This window comes from Gopherus evgoodei, chromosome 1 (assembly GCF_007399415.2).
Source record: "Gopherus evgoodei ecotype Sinaloan lineage chromosome 1, rGopEvg1_v1.p, whole genome shotgun sequence".
NCBI classification, from domain to species: domain Eukaryota; kingdom Metazoa; phylum Chordata; order Testudines; family Testudinidae; genus Gopherus; species Gopherus evgoodei.
Genome location: NC_044322.1, coordinates 283284870 through 283300604, shown reverse-complemented (window position 1 = coordinate 283300604; position 15735 = coordinate 283284870). Strand labels below are relative to the sequence as shown.

The window sequence follows — 15735 nt, the reverse complement described above, 5'->3', positions numbered from 1 at the left end:
CGAACCATGGCAAATGGCGAGAAAATAAGACGTTCATGGTTAATGTACTCAGTTCAGAAAGATGCCATTTTTTGTTTTTGTTGTAAATTATTTGGCACTGGCGACATACCGCTACGTCGTGGAACATCTGCTTGGAAAGCACTGTCAAAAAGACTTCAGCAGCATGAAACAGGCAAAGGTCATCAAGACTGTATGGTGAAATGGTTTGACCTTCGGTCAGGCATAGTAAACCGTACATCTATTGACCAACTCGAATTGCAGGCTTTTCTGAAAGAAAGAGATTTCTGGAGAAATGTTGTCAAACGCATGGTTGATGTCGTTATTTTCTTGTCCGAAAGAAACTTGGCATTTCGAGGAAGTAATGAAAAGCTCGGCAATCCTTCGAATGGCAACTTTTTGGGACTGTTTGAATTGCTTGCAAAGTATGATACTGTCCTCAGCGAACTTTTACAGAGGATTAAGGAGGCAGAGACACATGTTCAGTACCTCAGTCCACAGATCCAAAACAAGCTGATTCAACTTGTTGCCAGTAACATTCAAGAGACCAACATAGCACAGCTTAAAAAAGCAAAATATTATTCAGTTATTTTGGACTGTACTCCAAAGTGTCACATGAAGAACAGATGTCTGTGGTGTTACGCTTTGTTGAATGCAACAGTGAAGATGGTGTCAATATTCGTGAAGCGTTTGTTGGTTTTCTTAATGTTCATGATACAACTGGTGAGGGCTTATTGGAAGCATTTCTTGAAAAGGCAAACAACTTAGGAATAGACATTGCTGACATGAGAGGCCAAGCTTATGATAACGGCGCAAATATGAGAGGAAAGAATAAAGGAGTTCAAGCCCGTATGCTAGAAATAAATGACCGTGCCTTGTATGTACCATGTGGAGCTCACACTTGGAATCTTGTGATCTCAGACGCGGCAACGTCATCGAAATATGCCGTTGACTTTTTCGCTCTGATTAACAGAATATACGTTATCTTTTCTTCTTCACCTTCACGTTGGGATATACTTCAAGAACATATGCCAATATCTGTTAAAGGGTTATCGGACACTCATTGGGAGTTGAGAATTGATGCTGTAAAGCCATTGCGTTATCACCTTGAAGAATTGTGCAATACTTTTGTCATCTTTGTGAGAATATGCGCTCGAAAAGAAAGATGGCAATACAGCAACAGAAGCCGGTGCGCTTTTAGACCATGTTACTACGTGGCCTTTTGTTCTGACTGTGTACACGTGGTTCGATATACTATTTCACGTCAATAAAACCAGAAAATTAATTCAGTCACCAGATGTGTCAATTGACGTACTGCAGGCAGAAATCGGTGCTACAATGAAGGTTTTGGAAGACTATCGAAATACAGGATATAACTCTGTGGTCACAAATGCACGTGAAATAGCAGAGCATATGGGTATTGAGCAGGTGTTTCCAGAAACCAGGGTGCGACGTAAGAAGAGAATGTTTGATTACGAATGTGCTGATGATTCGAGTCATCTTTCTGCCGAAGAAAAATTCAAATCGCAGTTCTTTCTTGTTCTTACTGATCAGGCCATACCTTCTGTTTCATCGTGATTTGACCAGCTCGTGGAGTGGTTTAAGTTGTTTGGATTTCTGTACAACGCTAACAGCCTGAAGCAGTGTCACAGAGAAAATGAACTGGAGAATCACAGCAAAAATTTTGAAAGAAAAATGGGAGACATTGATGCCAACAAACTCATAATGGAATTGAATAGTTTTATTTATGTCATCAAGAAAGAGAGAGGACTTGTCACGGCAAACAATTTTTTAACGTACATATACAAGAACAGTCTTCAGGAGATATATCCAAATCTTTGCATTTGCATCAGAATTCTTCTGACCACACCAGTTACTGTCGCTGGTGCTGAAACGAGCTTCAGCAAAATGAAACTGATCAAGAATATCCTGCGCTCAACCATGACAGATGACAGGCTTTCTGCGCTTGCAGTTATCTCAATCGAAAACAAGATTGCCAGATCTCTGGACTATGATGCATTGATTAACCAATTTGCGGAGAACAAGGCTCGAAAGAAGCACTTTGCGTAAATACGGAATACATGTACACTGTAGGCCTATGTATACATAATATGAACCCTGTATATTGTATAAAATAAATACCGCATTCCAGTTTCTGCATTGTAAGGGGCCCCGGACATATGTTCAGAGGGGGCCACGTTCTTTGTTGCTATGGCCCTGTTTGCAGCTGTAAATATCTGATAGCTCTGAAGCTCATTATAAGGCAAACTTATTCTCCAGGGCCCCGATCCAACTCACACTGAAGTCAATGAGAGTATTAATACATAGAAAGTGAATACACCTACTGGCATATGCCTGGACCAGTGATCTCTGCCCAGGATTATAAATCAGGGAGTGGCTTTGGGCCACGTAGCCTGTCTGCCTTCATGTCTTCATCTGTGACATTACAACTTACCTGCCTTGCTGGGATGGTGTGAGGGGTAACTTTTCCTCCAGCATTCCCTTCCTTGTTGAGTGTGTGTGTGTGCACACTGCAGTGTTGCATGCAAAATTAGGAGTCATACTGAAGTTTTGCTTTTTAAGGCCCTGATCCTGCAGACTAACACACTTGCTTCACTTTACACACTGTGAATAGATCTCCTGAGTCCCAGTCCAGTGAGTGAATCACAAAACCATCCTTCCTTTTAAAGTTTGTTCTTAAAGATTGTCATTGATTCCAATGGCATTTGAATCAGACCTTAAATGATAAAAGCTAATTTACCCTTAATTAAACCAGTAAAGAACTTTCTCATGCTACTGGAGTCCAATCTGGAATATCAGGGGGTTTTAAGTGAAGTTTAAGACAAAATAATAAGTGAAACTTTAGAGTCAGACATTTTTCCAGTATCAAACTGGTACCATGACATCCAACATATCACAACAGGGTATTCAAACCTGTTTAAACACATGGGATGAAATCCTGGCCTCACTGAAGTCAAGGGAAGTTTTGCAATTGACCTCAATGGAGCCAGGATTTCACTCATAGCTTACAATGTAAGCTTTGGGCCCAACCTTGCAAGCCTGAAAGGCCCAGCTCCTCAAAGGGTTTTAGGTGGCTAACTCTGGTTCCAGGGTTGCAACCTGGACTGTGGGACCGCTGAGCCCTCTGTTCCACCAAGCTGGGGTATTCCTCTCACACTGTGATGCCATTGGCAAGCTACAAAACTCTGGCAAGTACTGCACTTACACAGACATCCACAGGCAGGGACACACCCAACTGAGTTCATGAATGCTTCCCTCAGCCACCCATGGACCAATAATAGAGAGGCTCCAGCCAATCCCCCGCAGATCTCCAGCCTTACATCCCCAGCATATATTGTCATGCCCTGGTCAGAAGCCTGACCAGTGCAAATTCATTACCCAGACTGCCCCTCCCCTGATGTGGAGAGGAAATCACTAGCCTTTGTAACCTGTGCTGAGATTTCCCAAACACTTCAACCAAACTACACTGTTTTAGGTAAAATATAAAACAGATGTATTAACTACAGAAAGATAGATTTTAAATGATTATAAGTAGTAACAGTAAAGATCAAAGTTGGTTACCTAAGAATAAAATACTTTCGCAGTCTGAGTTCTACAAACTAACCAGGATTTGAATAAAGCAGTGTCCCACCCTGAGAGATGGTAAAAGAGGTCACAAATCTTCAGTACACAGGCTGGAACTCTCCTCCAGCTTGGGACCATGCTCCCAAGTTGAAAGTCTTTGACCTCCAGATGTGTTTCCAGGTGTTGAGTTGTGGCAGGAACAAGGCCAAGTGATGATATCACTACCCCTATTTTATAATTTCTTCCAGTTTGCTGAAAAAATCTTTGCTTCTGATGTAGAGGTCTGCCCCCATTGGTCAAGCAGTCTCCATTATAAACACTCTCTCCATGAGAAATCTCCATTGTATACAGTTCCTGGGATAGTGGATTCTCTTTAATGGGCTGTCAGCATGACTGGTTACTCCACTGTCGTACCTGAAAGGCTGGCTGTGGATGTTCCCAACCTCACAACATATTTCAGTAACACACACATAACAAAACTTCATAACTTCCCATACAATGATAGCACATACAATCCAACCAGATATTAATGTTCAACAGAGCAAGACTTTTAAAATGATGCCTCACAAAGCATACTTCGTACAAAACATATCATAATTATCTGACAGTGATGAATATGGGGGTTCCAGGGTGTTGCTTCAAGGTACAGAGTGGCACAAACTCCCACTGAAATCACTGGGAGTTAGCCATCTAAACACCTTTGAGGGTCTAGGCCAGAGTCCCTCTATTTCCACTGCAGTCTAGCACTGTTAAAGGCATTCAACATCTCCCAAGCTTGTTGTCAACCATGGGGATAACTGATATTTTGTATTTTTCAGGAGATCTTGAAGGTAAAGTAAAATGGCTGGACAATTTTCAGAAATTTAGGCAGCTGCAAGAGATTATAATTTGGCCTCCACTTTGGGATCGTGACAAAAGGTTCTTTCTCCCAGAGGTAAGCAGTGTATTCATTACTATTTAAATGTTAGCCTGAGGACTTTTTCTGTGAAGAAAATTTTCATATGGTTCCTACGTTTGGCCAACTTTAGTGTTGTGGTCTAAAGATGATAATCATCTCTGTATTCCAACTAATGTGAATGTACATTATTATTATTTTTATATTCTGGTAATATGTAGATGCCTCAATCAAGAGTAGGCTCCATTGTGCTAGGTGCTGGGAAGACACATGTGCACAGATGTTCTTAGCCTTGAAAAGCCTACCCATTTTGTGCTTAGCTTTACTCACACAAGTAGTTCAGGGCTGGAGAGAAGAACTGTTTCCTGCTGCTGCATCTCTAGCAGTAACCAGAGTCCTTGTTTCCCCTTTTGGGAGGTGGAAAGGGTTTCTGTCGCACTTGGTTCTGAGGCTGGGATGTCATCTGGTCCAACAATCTATGGGAGATCCACGCTGCTTACTCCAGGGAGATGAAGAAGTATCCCCACCCAAGAATCATATAGGGTTGATACAAATCTTACTTATTATTATTCCTTTATTAGCTGGTTTTAAGGTAAAACCATGCAAAATTGTTCACCTTCCCCACTTCCCAGGATGAACCTAAGAAATTCAGGTTAGCATTTGAATAATGTAAAAATATGAATTTTCCATGATAATGTGTTCTGCTTTCTGCTAAGGTGACCCATTGACCTCCCCTTGCCTTTGCAGCCTGCTATTAAGTAACATTATGGTACAGTTGCCAAGTGGGGCTCACCTTGATGTTCAGTGCTGCTAAATTCACTAAATTCACTCTAAAGAAGATGATCCCAGTTTGAATTTTCCAAGAATTAAACTTGTTTAATCCATAATATTGCTGAAAAAAAACATGGCCATGCTTAGCTGGTAGCTGTCTGATGTGCTTAGTTTGATATAAACCTGCATATCCTACAAATACAAAGAGTATTTCTCAGACTACTTAACAACTAGTCAATTTCCAGTTCCAGGTCAAATTTGTATGATTCTCTTTTCTATTTTTTCTTCCAAGTATCTGAAACATATTTTGAGAGAAAACATGAGTGAAAACATCTTGTCTTCCTCAAACAGACAGCTTCTTCGCGAAGGGAGGTTAACTCTTGCAGGTAAATGCCATTTTATTCATGTTCCAGCATTACAGAACCATATTCTGTATGGTCAGTACAGCACGGATCTGTGCCCCACTGATTAATTAGAAATATGGATCAAAGGAAAACAAATATACAACGCGTTATGCAGCGAGGGAGAAATAGCTAAACTGCCAAGAGGAGAGTAATCTCTGTGATTGGTTATTGTCACATCTGGATTGGCCAGTCAAGCTGAAGAAGTCACCTTGACTGGCCAATGTCCAAATTTCAGAGCAAGTTTTTTATTGTGATATTCAGGATTATGGCTCAGGGAACACAGAGGAAGTTGAGACTGCTCTGTAAAAAGGCATCCTTGTTATTGTGTGATTGATGTAGGTATCTAAGCAGTTCTAGTGCATCCATTGCATTACTAGTATATAGGTGCCATACGTAAGATTAAGGAAAGAATAAAACAATTTTTCTAAGGGATTAGCCTTAGTGGATGTCTTAAAGGAGGAAGGTGTTACCACACTAGATTGTGCCCACTGCTAATGAGGAAAAGCTTATTGAAACAGGCGACTCTTAAGACTATCCCACCAGTGACATGATCTTGCCAGCTGCAGTACATTACAGCATTGGAACATGTCCTTCACGGCAATCCCAACAGCATCACATTATGCTGCTGTGGCACAACATAAGACAATGTCGTATCTCTGCAGCACAAGCATCATGTTGTAAAGACGTGCAGGTTTGTCTCATTGGATGAATAAGTCAACATCCCTATCTGAGCATGAGGCAGCAGAGGCTGAGCATGCTCATCCCTACCTGAGTGTGAGGTAGAGACTGGGCAGCGTCAGCATCCCTGTTCTTATCCAAGTGCAAGGAAGACAGAGCATAGAAGAGCCACTGAGAACAGCACAGTGGGGCAGGATAAAGGTCTCAACGGTGACTTAGGCATGAGAAAAAAGTCTTCAGTTTAAAATTCCCTGATTAATGCAGTCGGGCACTGAGGCAAAGAGACTAAGGTGTAAAAGTTGATATTCACCTTTCTCCTACCCTCACAACTATCATCATAAACTGGAGATGAGGGGACCAGACCAAGGTTTCTCCTTCTCCCACAGAAACAGGCCAGCAACAGGGAGATGAAAATGTAAGGTGGTAGAACAGGTGTAATGGTTGGGGCATAAATTAATACAATTCCTTTTTTTTAATTTACAAAAATGTATTCCTATTGTTTGGGAGGGTTTGGTGGAAGGGGGCAGCTCAACCCAGCTCTTCCTCTCATCCCCAAACTTTCAGTCAGCAACCCCCATCACCTGAGCTGTCCACTGCTGATGAGATTAAGTACTGATATCTCTTAAGGTTCTACATTTCTTGCAGGAAGAAATTTACACTGAAGACAGATAGGATGGCTCGTCCCTAAATCTTGCAGAAATAAATTTGCAAGCTTAACTTCTTTTAGCTAACATAAGCAATCTGAGAGAACTCGTGATTTGGCAATGTTTCTTGATCTTTTCATCTTCAAGATGAAAATGAAAAAACATAATTCTAACCAGGCTGAGATGCTGAAAATGGGAAAGTATCTCCCAAAGACACAGATTTAAAAACACACACAGTCGGATACTGAGGTGTGCTGTGTGTCTCCATGCCCAGTGTCAACACCCTGAGGTGCCCAGCATTTTTACTCAGATAATTCTCTTGAAACTGGATTGTTTCTTATTACACCTTGAAACCAAAAGGAAAATGAGTAAAATGTTGATCATAGCTTCCATCCTAAGAAATAGGTTTACTTCACTGGACATTCCATGACTAAAATGTCTCTTCCTACCATTTTAAAATAGTGTAATCAAAACCTTATGTTAAAGCAGTATTGGGAATCAGAAGCAAACAGACAAAGGCCCAGAAATCCCGACTGGACCCTGCCACACCATCTCAGCATAATGCACCAATATGAATATTAGGGATGGTATGTGGAAGATGCAGTTCTTAGTAGCTGACTCACAGCTCTGGGACTCATGGCTAAAAGTCAGGCTGGCCACAAACCTCCACCACCTTCAAAATGAAAACCTCAATTCCCAGCAGGAAATGGATCAAAGGATCAATTATCCTGATGTTGTTATAAGTAGAAGAAATACTTTCTCAAGCTCACAATATCTTCCCCCACCAGCACAAAATCAAAGGAAACATATTAGGTACAGCCACTGTAGAAATTGTAAGACAATGATGGACAAAAGTACCTAGCATAAATTGAATAAAACATAACAGATTAGCTACTGATTAGACAGACTACTGGACAGAGTTTACAATAAAAAATTACATCATTATAATCCAGGTAATACTATGTGATCAAATATATTCCACTGCTAAGCATGAAGGAGCTATGACAAAAATTATACAAGAGCTTTAATATGATACTTGGGCCTTAAGAGGCCCAAGGAAAGTAAGTTTTAAACAAATAAGATGGGAATTCTCATGTTACCTGGTGTGTACTGTCCTGAATCCCTGATGAGATAAAGGGGGATTCTCACAACCTTCCAGCCAGTCCCTGATTAACCAATGTGCACTCGGTTCACTTGCAAAGGCCCCCATCTCAGGGGCAGCCTGACCACCCAGAGGAAAAACAACACACACACAAAAACCCCAGGGCAAGGAAGCAGCAGAGTATGGCATTGTGGGGGGGAAGGGCCCTGCCTACACTCTGTGTCAGGAGCCAGTGCAGGACAGGAGCCATTGTGGAGTAAGTGCAGGATGGGCGCCCTCCAGTTATTCCCCCTGCAGGCTCCCCAAAATCTTTAATCCAGCCCTGCTTCCTACAAGTGGTTAGCCCATGACATCATTAACCTCTAGTAGCTATTGCTGTTGCCTCCTGCAACAAACCAAGTCATTTTCAAACTAAAACTTTTCAGAACAAGCACTCAATGAACTATTTTCCCATTCTCCAGATTGCCTGTAAGTGAAAGTTCTGGCTGTCCCAGTCTGACCTCAACACTGAGAATAGAAATGCATTTTGAGCGATTGTTCATTTCAAGACAAACATTCTGAGTATGGAATTTCCTAATGGCACCACACCTTCTGAAGTTAACATTTTATTTAATGCTGGCCCTGGAGTGCTCCTATCTAAGGCATCAAAAGTAACAGGTGTGTTGAAGACACCGGATATAAAAGGTTTATGAGTGGCCAGTGATAGCATGAAAGGGTGTGGACTGGAGTCAGGAATATTGCTGGTAAGAGAGAAGAGGGACAGACAAGAGGAAAGGGCAGGAAACGATAAGGTCTGCAGAAGAGAAAGGAAGTGATTCTGGAAGAGACTAGTGTAGCGAGACAGGACCATGCAAGAAATAAAAAGAAACAGCAGAAGGTTGGAAACCTTTAGAGGGAGCCCTAAAGACAGATTAAGGTGCAAGCTCCACAGGCTGGGCATTTGATTCAACAGACTCCCAGAGCTCAAAATGGTTTGCAACATTCCAGGATCCTTGGGTTTCCCTATTTCCCTTTGAAACCATCGCCTTTGCTTCTGATGCATGATTACTCATTGTTTATAGTACCAGAACACCTAGAAGCCCCAATCAGAACCAGGGCATACTTATAAAAAAAAACTTGCCCTTAAAAGACTTTTGGTTCACTATTTCTTCTCTTACCGCCAATGTAGTGATGGAAGTTGAGTCCACTCTACGTTGTGTAGTTACCGAAGGACCTTTATAATGCCATCAACATGAAAATCTGAGTTGTATCATGTAGGCACAATGGGGTGAGACTTTGTACAACTATTTTTAAGGGCTCCAGATGAACACTGGAATTTACTCTCGTTATGTGTCTGCAGGTGCCATAGGGTTAATATTCCCTGGTGACCCATAAGTGAGTTGTTTGGTCAACAGCACGCTGCTCTTTGCAGCTGTGTTCAAAGATATATGATCTGAGTTATTTTGGCAATGAGAAACTGCTGGTCTTTTATGATAATGTGGCTGCAACGTGCCACAATTATGAATGGCCAAAATGATGAAGCAGAATGCCTTTCAAGTCTGGAGTGTGTGAGAACACAAAAGAGACAATGAGTGGTGGAATGCCACATTTGGAGGTCTGTTTAAAATGTGCCACATTACACAGATCTGCTTTAGAATAGAAATTGCCATTCCTCAAAACAATCATGCTACTGTTTTGTTTTTCTCCTCAGAAAGTACAAGGATCCTTGATGTCTACCTCTTTTTATTCAATGATTTTCTACTAATTACCAAAACTAAACATAACAAAAAGGTAAAAATGGGCAGAAATAGTCACACTTACTGTATGTGTTTTTTGCAGCCTGGAAAATATTTATGCAAGTATATTGGAAGAATTATTTTTAAGAGAAAAATGCAAGTGGAATAATATCTATGAAGGATAGTAATTTTTTTTTTAATATAAATAGCAAAGAGTAAAGTAGTTCTTCAGGGCAGTTTAAATTACAGGAGATGTGTATAAAGATGTGAAGTATCAGAGGGGTAGCCATGTTAGTCTGGATCTGTAAAAGCAGCAAAGAATCCTGTGGCACCTTGTAGACTAACAGATGTTTTGGAGCATGAGCTTTCGTGGGTGAATACCCACTTTGTCAGATGCATGTAGTGGAAATTTCCAGGGGCAGGTATATATATGCAAGCAAGAAGCAAGCTAGAGATAATGAGGTTAGTTCAATCAGGGAGAATGAGACCCTGTTCTAGCAGTTGAGGTGTGAAAACCAAGGGAGGAGAAACTGGTTTTGTAGTTGGCAAGCCATTCACAGTCTTTGTTTAATCCTGAGCTGATGGTGTCAAATTTGCAGAGGACATGAAGCTCAGCACTTTCTCTTTGAAGTCTGGTCCTGAAGTTTTTTTGCTGCAGTATGGCCACCTTAAGATCTGCTATTGTGTGGTCAGGGAGGTTGAAGTGTTCTCCTACAGGTTTTGTATATTGCCATTCCTAATATGTGTGGGTATTCACCCAAGAAAGTTCATGCTCCAAAACGTCGTTAATCTATAAGGTGCCACAGGATTCTTTGCTGCTTATAAAGATGTGATATTATAGGACTGATATGGTGTCCAAGGTATGTATTATTGGACATTTCTTTAATTCCTTTACTGTTCCCCCAGTTCTCATACATAACATACTGGATCTCTAAAGCCAACTACATCTTCTGAAGTGTGCTTGGCACTTTAATGTACATATCAGTCCTATAAACTTGCAGTCTTTTGTGTAAAGAAATCAGAACTTTTGGGAGCTAATGGGGAAAAGGAGAGAGAAACAGTGAAAATGTTAGCCTCGTGGAAAGAATAGCAACGTACTCAGAAGCTCTGGGTTCTATCTCGGCCACTCTCCTTGCCAGGCATAAAATACCTCCTTTGTAAGACATTTTGAGACCTGCTGATGAAACACACTATATAAAAGCTAGGTATTATTATTTATTCACCACTGAACAGCCATTTGGCATTTGAGGCTCCAGTGTCTTTGAGTACAAAGTCAGTTAAATTTATGAAGCTCATGTAATGGTTTAGCAAAGGTGACATGCTGTAATGCAATAGATGATTGCAGGAGACACTGTCTGAATTAGAAGTGGTTTTAAACAGACAGCAGTTATCACATTTTATAGGTTTTGAAAGGGCACAGGTTAGAGTCTATGTCAGCAACACTATGACAGTCACATTCCCAGTCATGTAGTTCTCAACAAGGGTACGTGTCCCCTAGGGGGACACAGCAGTCTTCCAAGGGGATACATCAACTCTTCTAGATATTTGCCTAGTTTTACTACGGGCTACATAAAAAGCACTAGCAAAGTCAGTACAAACTAAAACTTCACACAAACAAAATGAAAAAGCAATTGTTCAGAGATAGTGTGCTGTGAGGTTTTTATGTCTGATTTTGTAAGCACGTAGTTATTAAGTGAGGTGAAATTTGGGTTATGCAAGACAAATCAGACCCCCGAAAGAGGTACAGTAGTCTGGAAAGAGTGAGAACCACTGCTCTGAACCACATATGCAGGCCCCCGTAGGAGAGTTTGCTGCGTGAATCATGTTTCAGAGGCACTGCATCACGTGTGGCCCTTTGCAAATCCCTCATTACAGGTGTCAGTACCAAGCCACTGATATGGACTTCACAGGGTTCTACACTTGGCGTATTTTCTAGCAGCGATAAACCCACAAGTGTGAAGAGAACAGTAACCTGTGTTAAACAAGGCATTTGAAAAAAAACACTAGTATGGTTTGTTTTGTGCTCTTGGGCTTGGCTTTGATTTTTAATATGCAGGTTAGTTGCATACTTTGAAGGTTGTTCAGATAACAGAAAAATGTTTTATTTTGAGGCTTAGTATATACATGAACAGCAAGGAGTCCGGTGGCACCTTAAAGACTAAAAGATTTATTTGGGCATATGCTTTTGCGGGTAAAAAACTTCACTTCTTCAGATGCATGGAGTGAAAGTCCAAAATAAATCTTTTAGTCTTTAAAATGCCACGGGACTTCTTGTTGTTTTTGTGGATACAGACTAACATGTCTATCCCCTCATACTTGAGTATACAGATGAGGCCTCTAAGCACATTCTGTGGGGAAAACAAGTTGTGAGAGATATTTATTGGCTAGAGTTTGAAAACATACAAAGGAGTGTGGTGACTATATAATCAAGTGCCTTCCCTTCCCATTTTCAGAAATACGGGGGCTCAGACGGTGGTTTAATACCTGTATGTCCTTCCTTTTCTCCTGAGCTGCAGTCTTTGGTAAAAGATGGTGGTTCTTGTACAGTCCTGGACCAGCCCATTCCACTAGACAGACTGACACTCAAAAATATTGATCCATTCCATGTGACAGGTACGCTTAATGTGTTTTGTATATTTCGTAAGACAGCTTTTTATGTACAGTGTATATATAGAGCCCCTGGCCTTTGCACCACATGCTCCCACCCACTCACCTCTCTCTTGCGCCAGCATCGAATGGCTCCTAAGGGAGGCCTGCCACCAGAGAGTTCCCATGAGAGCCACTTGCATCCTGAATCATGGGAGTAGGGAGTGCGGGGAGTTTCAAGGATGACAGTGGAAGCCATGCAAGTCACTGGATCCTAGCTATTGTAATTTGTGCTGCTTTTCCCCATGGCTTTGGAGAGAAGGAGAATCCTATAGAGAGTGGCCACTTTCTCCCAGGGCTATGGAGCCCTATAAAGTGACTCTAGAGTTTTGGGAGGGGAGTTTACCACCTTTAATGCTTGCTTCAGTTTAGAGCCTCCTAGAACCCAATGCTGAGTGACAGAAATAACAGAGGGCCATACAAGTTAAGTTAACTGTCAAAATCCTACTGCTTGTCCACAGAGCAATCTAGCCCCTCAAATCCACAGGTATTAAAAACAAACCTAAAACCCACAGAATTTGCGCTTGCCTGGAAGTTCATCCATCTCACCTCATCGGCATTCCACACCACTGCCCAGCCAGGCAGCAAAGAGAACAAACACAACTAACAAGAAGATAAAAGCACTAGCATCAGAATTAAAAAATAGTGGCTTCTTAAACCTGCTGCAGACACTGTTTGTCTCTGTGTGTGCGTCTAGGTGCATCTCCCTACCAATACAGTCTAAATCCAGCAAACAAATGGCCCGTGACTTGCACTGCACCCAGTAGGTGAAGTTAAGGGCAACATCTGCCTCTCTGATCTTGGATGTTCTAGTCTGGGCATACACAGATTCTTGTTGCTTAAGAAACTGCTTGGGAATGTAATATGAGAAATCCAATGAGCTGGACTATTGCAATGTAGTGAAATGTTTGCTAGTGTACAGTACTTTAGCTGTACAGCTAGTGCTCCATCAGATCACACGTAAAAGTTGCAGCAGATCTGGAACCACGTCATCAAAGTGTTGAGCCGTATGTCTCTCTTCCCCCTCCTACATCCCGCCTGCAGTCCATTAATTAACATAGCCTTAATGCCTCACTTGTTGACTTCTGCCATTCTTGTCTCTGTGCCATATTCCATGCTGCCCATTGTGCATGGGACACCTCTATATCCCGGGACACCGGGTCTCCACTTCCTTCCCATTCAGGTCCTTCCTAAAGACCACAATGTCCACAAACCCTAATAATCCCAGAACACCTCTCTGTCACCATGTCACACTGCAGAAAATAGTCATTCAGAATAACTCATTAAACTGTAATAACTCCCTCTCTGGTCTCTTAGTGCATCCTGTCTCCTCTGAGTCTGTGTTTTAGAGTGAAACCCCCCCGGGGAAGGGACTGACTTAATTTTTGTGTCTGGTACAAAGGCTGGACACATCACTGGTACTTAACAATAATAAATAATAATAATGAGGATAATGCTATCACATGACAGATGTAGTGGCTTCTGATCTGAGCAGAAGACCTTAAGCATAAAGATTCCTTCACATGCTAAATTTGTTATGAGTTCAGATTAGTGCAAAGTAACAGCATCAAACAGGAGGAGAGGCACAGGCAGTAGAAAGCTCCTCCCCGTGAACATAGGTAGGCAGCCTAATTTCTTGTAAAAGGCACCAAGGGTTAGAACTGAATCACTCAGTCTCCAGGGTTGATGTTACAGTGTAATTTCATCCTGGGGGCTCAGTTTAAATGAAGAATTTCATTCTTAGAGAGACAAGGTGGGTGAGGGAATATATTTTATTGGACCAACTTTTGTTGATGAGAGAGACAAGCTTTTGAGCTACACCAAGCTTGTCTTCAGGTCTGGGAAAGGTGCTCCCAGCATCAGAGCTAAAAGCAAGGTGGAACAGATTTCCCAGACCTGAAGGAGTGCTCTATGTAAGCTCAAAACTTGTCTCTTTCACCAACAGAAGTTGGTCCAATAAAAGATATTACCTCACCCACCTTTTCTTTCTAATAACCTGGGACCAACATGACTGGATGATTTAGTTGGGATTGGTCCTGCTTTGAGCAGGGAGTTGGACTAGATGACCTCCTGCGGTCCCTTCCAACCCTGATAGTCTCTGATTCTATTCTATGATTCTACAACAATACTGAATTTCATTCTTGTAATTTATTAGCAGGACGTTGTAGTTAATATTCTGACTTAGATCCAAAAATCAGTTATTAATGTGAGTATTATTAAGTTTCTTCCCACAAGTGGCTGACTTCCAGGTCAACAGTTAAACATGGCCTGGGAGGATCTTGAGTTGGGGGAAGAAAGAAAATCTTCTTTAAGGGTCAGGAGGACTTGCACTGCCCCAATCCTGGACAATCCATGGTAGCTCATGGGGCTTTACATTCAAAGCCTCTAATTAAATACATACATAAAAACCCCTACACCCTTTCATAGTGTTCTGCAAAACATTTGCCTTGTGTACCATCGTGTACCCAAGTATTGTCAACCTGGCCACATTAAGAATCAATTGCAATTCCCAGGGCAGGACAACCGAAAGTGACTTTAAAGTCCTTATTCAGACCTGGTAGTTTATGGAATTTGTGAGCAATTTTTTCATGGTTTTTTTCCAGTGGTAGCCATATGGGCTGGCATAACACCAAACTCAGCAGTAGGAACTCTGGGACTAGTGCAAGGACAACTAGAAAGAAGAAGCTATGAGCTACTGTAACTCACAGACCTCCTGGGGGTGAAGCTCTGTTCCCTCCAGTGGCACCAAGACCACTTAGAGATTAATGAGTCTGCTCTACAGCCTTAGCTAAGGGTCAGATGGCTTTTAGCTCATGCAATAGAGGCTCACGTATTTAACTCCCAAGGTCCCAGGTTTGATCCCACCCGCTGATGATTGGAGTCTGTCGTTGTTACACTAACCCATCAAATATTTTCTAAAAGCCAGTTGTGGGGACTGAAGCCTGTGAGGATCCATTTGGGAACTTTGCAGCAGTGGGTGATTCCACTGCCTGTGATCTGGAAGATGATGTGACAGAGCCCCCCCTCAAGACTCCCTCAGGGTCTGGCAGTGGGATAAGCAACTGGCTAGTGCTGGTGTTGGAGTGCAATACATTTATAAGGTCAGCTGATTCCTTCTGGCATTAAGGAATGGTCTGTGCTCAGCACTAGCATTAGCAGAGGCATTTTTATATAATTTCCTAATGATTTGAGAAAATATTTTCTGTGCCTAATAAGGTTATTAAGTGGTTCCCCACTTAGATTTTGATGTCTACGCCCCACTGAAGTGGATGCAGTAGGGGAGTTCCCAGCCACTAGA

General features: G+C 41.8%; 1 protein-coding gene across 5 annotated transcripts in view; it reads left to right on the top strand.

Annotated features, from left to right (window-relative positions):
* Positions 1-15735, top strand: part of PLEKHG7 (pleckstrin homology and RhoGEF domain containing G7) — a 61633-nt gene that overhangs the window by 33333 nt on the left and 12565 nt on the right. For all 5 annotated transcript variants that reach the window (XM_030548565.1, XM_030548567.1, XM_030548568.1 and 2 more), the window contains 4 exons: positions 4401-4516; positions 5541-5634; positions 9767-9846; positions 12245-12404. In XM_030548565.1, the coding sequence (XP_030404425.1) occupies positions 4401-4516; positions 5541-5634; positions 9767-9846; positions 12245-12404 (450 nt within the window). The remainder of the gene's footprint in view (positions 1-4400; positions 4517-5540; positions 5635-9766; positions 9847-12244; positions 12405-15735) is intronic.